Source organism: Oncorhynchus nerka, linkage group LG28 (assembly GCF_034236695.1).
Source record: "Oncorhynchus nerka isolate Pitt River linkage group LG28, Oner_Uvic_2.0, whole genome shotgun sequence".
Taxonomy (NCBI): domain Eukaryota; kingdom Metazoa; phylum Chordata; class Actinopteri; order Salmoniformes; family Salmonidae; genus Oncorhynchus; species Oncorhynchus nerka.
Window position 1 is genome coordinate 10,139,721 of NC_088423.1, and position 13,678 is coordinate 10,153,398.

The 13,678-nt window shown below is 43.7% G+C and overlaps 1 protein-coding gene across 3 annotated transcripts in view; it reads right to left on the bottom strand.

Moving 5' to 3' along the window:
• Window positions 1–2,024: 2,024 nt before the first annotated feature.
• The window catches only part of LOC115112861 (cdc42 effector protein 4-like), a 46,888-nt gene continuing 35,234 nt past the window's right edge, over window positions 2,025–13,678 (bottom strand). For 2 of the 3 annotated variants that reach the window (XM_065012623.1, XM_065012622.1), the window contains exon 2: window positions 2,025–7,336. In XM_065012623.1, the coding sequence (XP_064868695.1) occupies window positions 6,086–7,126 (1,041 nt within the window). In that variant the 5' untranslated portion in view covers window positions 7,127–7,336 and the 3' untranslated portion in view covers window positions 2,025–6,085. Of the gene's footprint in view, window positions 7,337–12,500; window positions 12,982–13,678 lie in introns of those variants that run through there. The other variant, XM_065012624.1, reaches the window with a different exon arrangement.

Consider the following 13,678-nt stretch of genomic DNA (forward strand, 5'->3'; position numbering starts at 1 on the left):
GTTCAGCCAAGTCTCGGTGAAACATAAGATATTACAGTTTTTACTGTCCCTTTGGTAGGATAGTCATAATCATAGGTCGTCCAGTTACAAGGCACCCCGCCCTCTGCCTCCTTTTTCTCTGTCTGTCTTTTCTTCATCCTGATGGGGATTTCGGCCTTGTGTCGACAAAGCAGTATGTCCTTTGTGTCGGACTCATTAAAGAAAAATCTTTGTCCAGTTTGAGGTGAGTAAATCGCTGTTCTGATGTCCAGAAGCTCTTTTCGGCCATAAGAGACGGTAGCAGCAACATTATGTACAAAATGAGTTGCAAACAATGTGAAAGAACAAACAAAATAGCACAGTTGGTTAGGAGCCCGTAAAATGGCAGCCCTCCCCTCCGGTACCATTATTACCTTAATGGACCTATTGTCTCATTAATGGACGACATGTTGGCCTAAATCAGAGTTGTTAAATATAAAAAGTCTGATGCTTCTAAACCATATATCCCAATCTGACTGTGTAGGTGCCTCGTATTTATCCGTCTCAGCAAGAAAAAATAAGCTTGACAATTTTCTGGGATTAACGATCTGTACTGTATCTGGCAGACAAAAAGCTAACACAATAGATTAGATTATACAATGCACTCCCTATCAATACAGCTATTCTAGCCTGTCTATGCTTAAAGAACGTCCTTACCAATGATCTGTATAGCAGTTATAATTTAAACTTGAGGTTTATTTGGTAAGAAACACAGATTGGCTGTATTTTTATGTCGAACTGTATGTGAAGTGTGTGGACTTGATGGAGAGGAGCATCTCTGGCAACACTGAGTGTGAATACCAGCGTCTTACACAAGTTCCACCTCAGCCCCTTATGCTGCTAACTGCATGAATAAAACGTGAACAGACTTGTTCAAGTGTTTTCTCTATGAAACAGGTTCCCATAGGGACAGATAGACAACATAACATAACACAGAATACCAAATGAGCCACAACACCGCTCCATATAAAGATGACCAACTTTCTTTTTATTGAAAAATATAGCTGGTATTTCAAAAGAGGAGGACGTGTGAGGGAGGTAAATACACTGAACGAAAACATAAACACAAAATGTAAAGTGTTGGTCCCATGTTTCATGAGCTGAAACAAAAATCCCAGAAATGTTCCATACGCACAAAATTTCTCTCAATTTTGTGCAAAAATTTGTTAACATCCCTGTTAGTGAGCATTTCTCATTTGACAAGATAATCCATTCACCTGACAGGGGTGGCATATCAAGAAGCTGATTAAACAGCCTGATCAATACACAGATGCACCTTGTGCTGGGGAAAATTAAAGGCCACTGAAATGTGCACATAACACAATGCCACATATGTCTCAAGTTTTGAGGAAGCATGCAATTAGCATGCTGACTGCAGGAATTTTCACCAGAGCTGTTGCCAGATAATTTAATGTTAAATGTTTACCATAAGACATCTCCAACATGTTTTAGAGAATTGGGCAGTATGTCCAACCGGCCTCACAACCGCATACCACGTGTATGGTTTTGTGTAGGCGAGAGGTTTGCTGATGTCAACGTTGTGAACATGAGTTCCCCATGGTGGTGGTGGGGTTATGGTATGGGCAGGCATAAGCTACAGTTGATTTAATTTCATTTTAAATCTATGGAAATTTTAATGTACAGCGATACTGTGACGGCCCATACTGAGGCCCGTTTTTTTAAGGTATCTTTGACCTCCACAGTCATGAAATCCATAGATTAGGGCCTAATGAATTTATTTCAACTGACTGATTTCCTCATGAACTATAACTCAGTGAAATCTTTGAAATTGTTGCATGTTACATTTATATTTTTGTTCAGTATATATATATATATATATACACAGTAGAATGAGAAAGAAAAAGAAAAGTAGCACATACCTGGCATAAAAACTAGCCACAGAGTAGAAAAAAAGGAAACACTCTCCAGCTGAACCTTTAAACCAGTTATTTTTCACAATCCCTTCCCCTTGTATGACTCTTTTCTCCCCCTCATACCTGCCCCCCCCATCATGGATGGCACCATTAGTATTTATCTACTTCACTTCAGTAGCAAATAAAATGGGGGTGGACAGGTATGAGTGCTTTGATAGAAAATTAAAAGGTTCTTTATAAAGTGTCCCAGCATTGGTGAAGAACAACTAAGTGATTGCAACAGTTTAACCCACTTTCCATAGACATATTCTACAACAATGGAACAAGCAACTGAGTTTAAAACAATAAGAACATAACAAAGAAATGCTAAATTTGGCCCATTTACAAACGAACAGCGTGAGAGGCCTGAGATTTAAGTTCCCTGTACTGCTGTAGCCCGTAAATGTTTCCTTCAGACATCAAGACTCAATATGACATGTCAGAGGATGATTACATACATACTTGGCACATTTCCACCTGGTCATTTTAATCTCTGAACCGATCTCTCTTTAATACAGACATGTACACATGGAACTCTAACATACATAGCATGAACATATGGCTGAGTGATGTCACATCCTGCCTGGCATTAGGTTCCTCCCCTGACCTAATACCATTGGATAATGTGTTCCCCCCTCCAAACAACCAACCAACACCATAACAGGGAACAAAAACAGTGATCCCCAGTGTCACATATGGCACAAATGTAATTTTCTCTCACTCAAGCATGAAGTCAATAGATTATGACAACTGGGAACTCTGAGGAAAAAACTAGGTCAAATCGCAACATCAATTATCTTCCGGTCGGAAAATAAAGTCACTTTTAGAAAGTTGCCCAAGTTTCCGACTTGGATGACTGTTCAAAATTATTTTCCCAATCAGACTTAGTTCAGAGATTCCCAGTTGTTTTGAACGCGACAATACTCAGGGATCCAGGAAGGCATGAGCAGGGACTTCCTTCTTTACTTTAACAGATTCGATTTTTATCTGACCAAATTAATGAGAGGGAGGGGGACCTATAGTCACACTTCATTCATCCTAAATGGCACCCTATTCCCAATATAGTGCACTACTTTTGTCCAGAGCCTTATGGGCCCTGGTCAAAAGTAGTGCGCTATATAGGGAATAGGGTGCCATTTGGGATGCAAATACTGTCGGAGGAATCTAAAGGGAAAGGGAACAGGCGTGCCTGTCTTTTCCTTTCCCAAACATATGACTCATGAATGGATGAGTCGTTGGTTTGGTTACCGACCGATCAGCCAACTAAGTTCATGAATGACAGGGTGTAGGGAAGCCAGAGGGTGTGCTGATTCAATCTGCTCCTACAGTATGTTTATGAATGAGGGGGAAGCCAGAGGGTGTGCTGATTTAATCTACTCCTACAGTATGTTTATGAATGAGAGGGTGGGGGGAAGCCAGAGGGTGTGCTGATTTAATCTACTCCTACAGTATGTTTATGAATGAGAGGGTGGAGGGAAGCCAGAGGGTGTGCTGATTCAATCTGCTCCTACAGTATGTTTATGAATGAGAGGGTGGGGGGAAGCCAGAGGGTGTGCTGATTTAATCTACTCCTACAGTATGTTTATGAATGAGATGGTGGAGGGAAGCCAGAGGGTGTGCTGATTCAATCTGCTCCTACAGTATGTTTATGAATGAGAGGGTGGGGGGAAGCCAGAGGGTGTGCTGATTTAATCTACTCCTACAGTATGTTTATGAATGAGAGGGTGGAGGGAAGCCAGAGGGTGTGCTGATTCAATCTGCTCCTACAGTATGTGTATGAATGAGAGGGTGGGGGGAAGCCAGAGGGTGTGCTGATTCAATCTGCTCCTACAGTATGTTTATGAATGAGAGGGAAGCCAGAGGGTGTGCTGATTCAATCTGCTCCTACAGTATGTTTATGAATGAGAGGGAAGCCAGAGGGTGTGCTGATTCAATCTGCTCCTACAGTATGTTTATGAATGAGAGGGAAGCCAGAGGGTGTGCTGATTCAATCTGCTCCTACAGTATGTTTGTGAATGAGAGGGAAGCCAGAGGGTGTGCTGATTCAATCTGCTCCTACAGTATGTTTATGAATGAGAGGGTGGAGGGAAGCCAGAGGGTGTGCTGATTTAATCTGCTCCTACAGTATGTTTATGAATGAGAGGGAAGCCAGAGGGTGTGCTGATTCAATCTGCTCCTACAGTATGTTTATGAATGAGAGGGAAGCCAGAGGGTGTGCTGATTCAATCTGCTCCTACAGTATGTTTATGAATGAGAGGGAAGCCAGAGGGTGTGCTGATTCAATCTGCTCCTACAGTAGCCAGGTCTGCGTGGCAAAATGGCGAGAGGAGGGTAATATTGTCACTTATAACTAGTGTTCTCCTATTACTGACACCCTCCCCCTTCAAACTCCTCTATTTCTCCTGATCCTACAAGCCTGGGGTGTGTACGGGGGAAGAGATGACCACATAGATATGACAGTCTACTTTACGGTCACTTCTCTTGTTCACAACCACCATCTCTGCTCCTGTGAGTTATGTATTTGTTTCCATCGGTTTCTAAACATTTGTACAATAAAAGCACTACTGGTCATGAAAGCTTCTACAAAAAGGCCATTTATTTTCAAGATTTTAATTTTTTTTGTATTTAATAATAAGTAAAGTTAATTTAAAACATTTACATGGAAACAAAACAAAGATTTGTTGTGTACAATAGTTAGTGTTTTAGGGAGTGAGCTGTTGCTACACCTTGGCAGTGCTTGCAGGGGATATATGACTGAGTCCATTGATCTAAGCTAAAGTGCCATGGACTCACGGCCAAACCCAAACCTAGCCCAATCAACTCCAAAGCTAAGGCTTAAGCTGGCTCACTGAGTAGGCTAGTACGTTAGGCTTTAGAACAACTAAAGATCACCAAGATCCAACCTTTAACTAAATTCCTCTAATCAACATGGTGACTTAAAACAGTGCACAATATGATCGACCCCTTATTAGAAGTAGTTATTAGATAACAAACGAAACAAGCTAACTGATCATTTAGGACTTCAGAGTGTGTTGGCTGTATAGAGTATGTCTAGTGAAGAGTAAAATAAAGCAGATGGTTGGAATAATGAACAACCAAGTTGTGCCATTGATTAAGAACCTGAAGACCAACTTATCAATTCTGTATGTAGTAAACATAGGAGAAGCGACCTTTATTTACCCTTTGAACATTAACAAAACCAATATTTTAACTGCATCTCACCTCACTCAATACACACATACACATACAATCCAGTCAATGCCCCAAAGAATGCTGGGATACATTTCACTTCCTTTCTCCAAAGCAGTGTGGGAAATATACAGTTCAGTCCGTGACCTCACATGACTCTACACCCCACGCATTACACCTCCAACCTGGGTGATCAACAGTTCATGCTTCGACCTCTGTGACCTCTGTCCATCTCCATATGTCCGCTTTGAAAGAATGTGACAATCAGTGTCATGACCGCTGGTAGGTTTTCCCTTACCTAATAATGGGCAATAAGGAATATGCTAGTACTGTAGCCAGGACTGTAGCTATGGTAACCATGAAGGGAAATCCTCTGAATGGAAAGACAATGGTGGGATATGGTTCATGTTGAATATGAGTGGATATAAGGGTTGATCCCCTTATAAGGAGAAACACACTTTAATGACATATTGGAACTGTGGGATTAGATCATCATAATGACAGATCATAGTTCTACAAAAAAGAATCCCTCAAACCAATAACTGGTGTCTCAAAGTTGCAGTGTGTGTGTGTGTGTGTGTGAGTGAGAGAGTTAGTGGTCGACACGGAATTCTGTAATGGGCTGGAGAAATGGACTCATGGGACAGGCATTTTCGTTTCCATTAACAGTTGGACACACACACACACACACACACACGAGTAAATAAGGTTAAATAACAGATGGTGTATGGGTATTCCTGATCCAGTAGGTATAGCAGAACAGGATGTCCCTGTATAGAAGTTCTCAGGATAGATCCATTTGTGGGGATTTTTCCAGTCTTTATCGTGCTCCCAACCCCTCCCAGACTTATTATAGCATCAAAACTCATGAAAAATAAGTGTCTCCTTCGGGGACCTCACAAACCACATTCTGGTGTCCTTATTAACCAGGTTCTGTGGTGGTGACATTACAGCCCTGTTCTGTTTTACACCCTGATCTCATCATCATCCTCGTCCATGAAGGAGAAGTCTTTATCGTCCTCCCCTCCAGCCCCCCGAGAGCTGTACTTGGCGCTGTCCGTGTCCCCCTCCTGCAGGTGGTGGAGTGGTTTCTCCTCAAGAGTGGCAGAGCCGGAGGAGGACACGGAGCAGCTGTCCAGGTGGCTGTGGGGGTGGTAGTTCCTGCGAGGGGTGTAGAGGGGGTCGGCCATGACCTTCTGCTGAGGATAGGTGCGTGGGGGCCTGACTGGAGCCTTTAGATCCACCTGGTCCTCGATCTCATCCTCCGTGGTGGGAGGGCTAAAGGGGGGTGACCCGCGGCCCTCACTGCCCTTCCCCTCCTCGTACCCCAGGTCGTCTTCCTCCCAGCCCTTCTTTTCCATGACGCTGAGGATGTCCCCAAGCATGGAGGGTCCCAGGTCAATGTGGAATGACATGATGGACTCCGCGTGCTTCATCCCGCCACCCCGAGGATGTGATGGGGGCAGGTCAGTCAGTTCTCCAAAGTTACGCTCGTCAAACTCCAGATCCAGCATCGCCATGGCCGAGGCACCGTTGACTGGTTTGCTGATTCCATCGACCTCGGGCAGCTTCTTCAGAGGGCTGGAGGAGACGCTCTTGGGCATCTGCTGACCACCGCCCATCCTGACCACGTCCTCGTCATTGAGGTAGGGCAGGGAGATGGCGTTCTTCACAAAGTTTGGCGAGCCACCGTGGGGCGCCAACGAGTTGTTCTTGTACATGTCACCGCGGTTCACCGACTGGGAGCGCTTGCTGCTCCTGAAGGTTCGGGACAGCAGGCCTGGTTTGGGTCCAGGGGAGCTCTGCTGGACCTCTGGAACTTGTTCTTTAGGGGGCTCCCCAGACCGGGTACTTAGGAAAGAGGTGTCCCCGAAGGCGTCCCCGCCACGACCCACATGCATGGTGTGTCTGAAGTCCCCCAGAGGGGCGCTGATCATCTCCGCAGTCAGGTCGGCCCGGGAGCGACGCTTGGACTGGTTCAAGGTTAGCTGCTTGAGAATAGGCATGGTGATGTCTGATGAAGTCTGATTTAATACGCAACAAGACCAGAAACACCTGATTGGTGCTGAGAGTTATGTGATGGTTGTTCCTTTCTCACATTTAATTGTAAACTGTGTTGTCAAGGCAAGGTTTGAACCAGGTCTCTAGAGTACCCAGCCATTGTGGTCCTTCAAACAGCTACGGTGAGTTCTGGTCCAGATAATCCACAAATCAACCTAAGGGAAAAACAGAAGAGAGGACACATTAAAATCATATTGCAAGAACCATGCAAACCAACTCAGATCCTCAAAGTTGGCATGGAAACTAACTATAACACAGAGTAGCTTTGTAATGTTATTCCTTCGGAGAATAAGCACATGACACATGACAGTGAACAATCTATTTCCAATAAGTGCTGGCTGCGTCTGCGGCCAGAATCAAGACAACTTTCTTCTTCTATGCCGCTCTGCTTCAAATGTGGAAACTTTTGTTGCCAGGCCGGGGCTTTGAAATTAAACCTCCAGTTGAGTGGTTCCAAACTCTAGGGGGACAAAAGGTAGGTATTCTGGAATGAAGTAGAGGGGGTGGGGGGACTTAAGTTCTTTCTCACTTAACTGGAACTCTAACCTTTCTCTGCCTGAACTAAAAGTACTTCTTAAAAACAGGGGAAACACGTTTCAAGTCATCGGAACACATTTTTCATGCAAATACGTGTCTTTAATAGAACTTCCAAGGTCCCATAAGTGCTGAAATATTGTTTAAAAGCGGCAGCCGGAATATTAATCTGTTGGGCTTTTCAATTTTTAGGAGACGGCCGTCTGTTATCTGGGGTCCCTGCTTCCACTACAGTACTCTGTTCTACTGCCGCAGTTCTGCAATTCCCATTTGGGCCCGTGCCTGCCTCTCTCCCCCTCTCTGCGCCTCTCTCTCTCTCCTATATTACCCTACAGTCATAAAATACTGGGAGCTTGAGGGGGCTCCAGCTGCCAGGAATAAAGAGCAGATGAAAAAAGACTACGAAGACAGAATGGTTGGAACAAAATGATACAGTTAGTTATTGACAGTCGATACATTTCTTCTGCAGCTTGGATTAATTTAGAGCAACAGCTCAGAAGCATTGACTGTCAATAACTAAATGTATCGTTCTATTCCAACCCTTGTCACTGACTGACTGTCTCATTCTGTTCTAACCCTTCTGTCAGTGACTGACAATCGTTCTGTTCTAACCCTTCTGTCACTGGCTGACTATCGTTCTGTTCCAACCCTTCCGTCACTGGCAGATTGAAACTCTCTCCGAGTCTCTCCTGCTTGATCTCGGATTTCTCGCTCTCTCAAGATTTCCAGACATCTTTAAGCCAAGGTGACGTTTGAAGCTTGTACTCTTTTCACCCGGCCGTTCTTCTGCAGGTACTGGTTTGTGTGTAAATAATGACCTAAAGAATCTCAAGCCCATCAGAGCCTTCTTACATCTGCCCCATTAAGCTACATCCGGTCCATATGTCACCAGTCACTTGTATTATTGCAACACTCAAAGCATGCTGTGACTGATCACTGTGTTCAGAACTTCAGTTGTGATTAGAGTCAGGGGCCCTGATAAGTCTACAGCCCTGCCACGAGGATATCATTTACTGCTTACATGCGCTGGATTTCACAGCAGACACTTTGATCTGCAACCTGGCAGCATTTTGACCTATGACCCAATAAGCCTGATGATACGGGCCGTTTCAAGAGTGTCTGCTTACCTAGGCCAATCTGTCTTCGTGTCACCATTGACCCCGCAATGAAATAAGATCTCAAAACATAATGGTGTGGGGTGGACAGTAGCAAAGTTGGCAGCTTTTAATGGGATAAAAGTTACTGTCCCCAGATAGGCCAACAGCCAGCAATAAGGCCCAGTAGGCACATGAGTAGGCCTAGGTGACGTCAACAAGGGTTTCAATGTGGCTGCTAGGCGCCATCCAATCATTCTCGTTTTAAAACCACAGCGCACGCGTGCACACACACAACGACACACCCTCTAGTCTCTGTGTATTCGTGTATTCATACCCTGTGGATGAATGGGGCCTCAGGCAAAAAGCAACGTCACCCTTGAAAACATTTACATCTCCGACAACAAAGGCCCATTCAACTGAAAAGGCAACTGTAGCAGCAGAGAGAACAGAGGGGGTTTTGAAAGATATGTTAACCCAGTTCTTCTCCTTTCAAAGGACAGAACGTCCCTAAGGACAATTCAATGATCTTCTTGTCTGCCTACTGTGGTTTAACCTCTTTATTCAGTACCTTCAGAAAATCTGTCCTCAGTCATAAGGATTGTTAGTGTGTGGGGAGAGGTTTTACACCCTCAACAAATAATTCCCCTTTAGACAAACACAAGGACAACTGTATTGACTAAGACTGAGCATGAATGACTGAACATGGGGTTTGGAGAAGTAGAAAGTTTATAATGGAATTTCCTATCTTCACCTTTTCACCAACAACTAAAACACTAGCCATTATGAAGAGCTAACTGCTCCAAAACAACCATGCAAATGAGCGCAGCCATCACCGCTTTCAAGGGTCACAATTGTGCAACCGCACATTGTGCTGTTGTGGCTAAGGAGGTCCCTTAAGGAGGACAAGCTTACTTTACGGCAGAGTGATCCGTCACTACCTATTACATTATTACACAGCTCACTATGCATGAGACCACAATCCTCCAGTCAGTTTGTTAGCCCGCCTGCCTCTCCTCTATACGGCCCGCTGCCCTCCTCTATACGCCGGCCCCTCTGCCTCTCCTCTATACCGCCGGCCCGCCTGCCTCTCCTCTATACCGCCGCCCCTCCTCTATACGCCGGCCCGCCTGCCCCTCCTCTATACGCCGGCCCGCCTGCCCCTCCTCTATACGCCGGCCCGCCTGCCCCTCCTCTATACGCCGGCCCGCCTGCCCCTCCTCTATACGCCGGCCCGCCTGCCTCTCCTCTATACGCCGGCCCGCCTGCCTCTCCTCTATACGCCGGCCCGCCTGCCTCTCCTCTATACGCCGGCCCGCCTGCCTCTCCTCTATATGCCAGCCCGTCGGCTTCGCTCTCTCATTCAATGTGCAGGCCGACAGTGCCTTCAGAGAGTATTCATACCCATTGACTTCAAGCCGGAATTCCATATTGATTAAAGGAATCTAAAAATCTCCACACACACACACACCACACCCATAATGACAAATTAATTACAGAAATACACTATATATAAAAAAGTGTTAAAACAAAATATATTTTAAGAGATTCTTCAAAGTAGGCACCCTTTTCCTTGGTGACAGCTTTGCACGCTCTTGGCATTCTCTCAACCAGCTTCATGAGGTAACCTGGAACGCATTTCAATTAACAGGTGTGCCTTGTTAAAAGTACATTGTGGAATTTATTCCCTTCTTAATGCGTTTGAGCCAGTCAGTTGTGTTGTGACAAGGTAGGGGTGGTACAGAAGATAGCCCTACTTGGTAAAAGACCAAGTCCATATCATGGCAAGAACAACTCAAATAAGCAAAGAAAAATTACAGTCCATCATTACTTTAAAACATGAAGGTCAGTCAATCCAGAAAATCAAGAAATTTCAAGTACAGTCACAAAAACCATTCAACGCTGATGAAACTGGCTCTCATGAGGACCGATACAGGAAAGGAAGACCCAGAGTTACCTCTGCTGCAGAGAATAAGTTCATTAGAGTTAACTGCACCTCAGATTGCTGCCAAAATAAATGGGTCAGAGTTCAAGAAACAGACATCTCAACATCAGCTGTTCAGAGGAGACTGCATGAAATCAGGCCATCGTGGTTAAACTGCTGCAAAGAAACAACTACTAAAGGACACCAATAAGAAGAGACTTGCTTGGGCCAAGAAAGACGAGCAATGGAAACTAGACTGGTGGAAATCTGTCCTTTGGTCTGATGAGTCCAAATTTGAGATTTTTGGTTCCACCCGCCATGTCTATGTCAGACTCAGAGTAGGTGAACGGATGATCTCCACATGTGTGGTTCCCACCATGAAGCATGGAGGAGGAGGTGTGATGGTGCTTTGCTGGTGACACTGTCTGATTTATTTAGAATTCAAGGCACACTTAACCAGCATGGCTACTGCTGCATTCTGCAGCGATACGCCATTCCATCTGGTCATCAAAATATATTTTGATTTGTTTAACACTTTTTTTGGTAAATACATGATTCCATATGTGTTATGTCATAGCTTTGATGTAAATAGTAAATATAAAAAACAACTCTTGAATGAGTAGGTGTGTCCAAACTTAACTGGTACTGTATTGTAAATTAGATATTCATTAATTACATTTTCAATACATTTGCTAACATTTCTAAAAATAAGTTTTCCCTTTGTCATTATGGGGTATTGTGTGTAGATGGGTGAGAGAAAAACATAATTTAATACAGTTTGAATTCAGGCTGTAACAGAAAATGGAAGTGGAATAAGTCAAGAGCTATGCATACTTTCTGAAGGCACTGTATGTCCTTGGCTTTGCTCTCCTGCAGTATACCAACCCACTTATATAATCATAACACATTAAAACAACAAGTTACTTGTCCAATTCTATTGTTAATATTATATACGTTGACATTTTCAGTAAGGCTGACAAAAGCAAGGTATTACTACTAATGCATAATATCACTGTCAACAACAGCAGTTGAATGTACTACCTGGCAATAGCCTACACTGACACAGTGCCCACAAGGCCAGGAGGCAGCAGCCAACCAGGGAGACTTGGCAGCATGGATCCACAACAGAGTGCCCTGTCCTGGACTACAGTCCAGGATTCTCACGTGTCCCTTCCTAGCTAGTTCTCTGGCCACGTCTCCATGGCGACTTGAGCACTGCCTGGCTGCCCAGCTAGCTAACTTCCTATGTCTGTAAGGCCCTTATCCCCCTAGGGTGACGTCTTTTACTAACGCATTCACCCTGGCTCCCTTAGAACTTTCTTTCCGTCCCAAATGGAGCCCTATTCACTATATATATATATATATATATATTAGTCCATTAGTTTTGACCAGTATTCATACACACAATAACCCATAACCCATTACCAATGGCATTGAGTAAAGCCAATGTGTCTATGTATGCGGATGACAACACTATACACCTCAGCTACCACAGTGACTGAAATCACTGCAACACTTAACAAAGAGCTGCAGTTCGTTTCAGAATGGTTGGCAAGGAATAAGTCAGCCCTAAATGTTTCAAAAACTAAAAGCCTTGTATTTGGGACAAATCATTCACTAAACCCTAAACCTCAACTAAATCTTAGAATGAATAATGTGGAAATTGAGCAAGTTGACGTGACTAAACTGCTTGGAGTAACCCTGGATTGTAAACTGTCATGGTCAAAACATGTTGAAACAACAGTAGCTAAGATTTTTTTATTTCACCTTTATTTAATCAGGTAGGCTGGTTGAGAACAAGTTCTCATCTGCAACTGCGACCTGGCCAAGATAAAGCATAGCAATTCGACACATACAACAACACAGAGTTACACATGGAATAAACAAAACATAGTCATTAATACAGTAGAACAAAAGAAAACAAAAAGTCTATATACAGTGAGTGCAAATGAGGTAAGATAAAGGAGTTAAGGCAATAAATAGGCCATGGTGGCGAAGTAATTACAATATAGCAATTAAACAATGGAATGGTAGATCAGCAGAAGATGAATGTGCAAGTAAGGATAGGCGCAAGATAAATAAATAAATAAATACAGTATGGGGATGAGGTAGGTAGATAGCCCATCTGTAAACAGCCCATCTATGTACAGGTGCAGTGATCTGCTCTGACAGCCGGTGCTTAAAGCTAGTGAGGGAGATTTGAGTCTCCATCTTCAGAGATTTTTGCAGTTCATTCCAGTCATTGGCAGCAGAGAACTGGAAGGAAAGACGAACAAAGAAGGAATTGGCTTTGGGGGTGACCAGTGCCTTTTTAACAACACTAATCAACAAGGCAGGTCCTTCAGGCCCTAGTTTTGTTGCACAGCTGGCCCTTAAACATGAATAATATGCATGTCAATCTCTCCTGGCTCAAAGTGGAAGAGATATTGACTTCATCACTACTTGTTTGTGTAAGAAGTGTTGACAAGCTGAATGCACCAAACAATCTGTTTAAACAACTAGCACACAGCTAAGACACCCATGCATACCCCACAAGACATGCCACCAAGGGTCTCTTCACAATCCAAGTCCAGAACAGACTATGGGAGGCGCACAGTACTACATAGAACCATGACTACATGGAACTCTATTCCACATCAGGTAACTAACTGATGCAAGCAGTAGAAAGATTTTAAAAAACAGATTAAAAATACACCTTATGGAAGAGTGGAGACTGAAGAGACACACACGCAGGAACAGACACACGCACTCTACACACGTACATTGTAATATTGTTGTATGGTGGTATTATACATGTTGTATTGTATATATGTAGTGGTGTAATATTGTTGTATGGTGGTATTATACATGTTGTATTGTAGATATGTAGTGGTATTATACATGTTGTATTGTAGATATGTAGTGGTGTAATATTGTTGTATGGTGGTATTATACATGTTGTATTG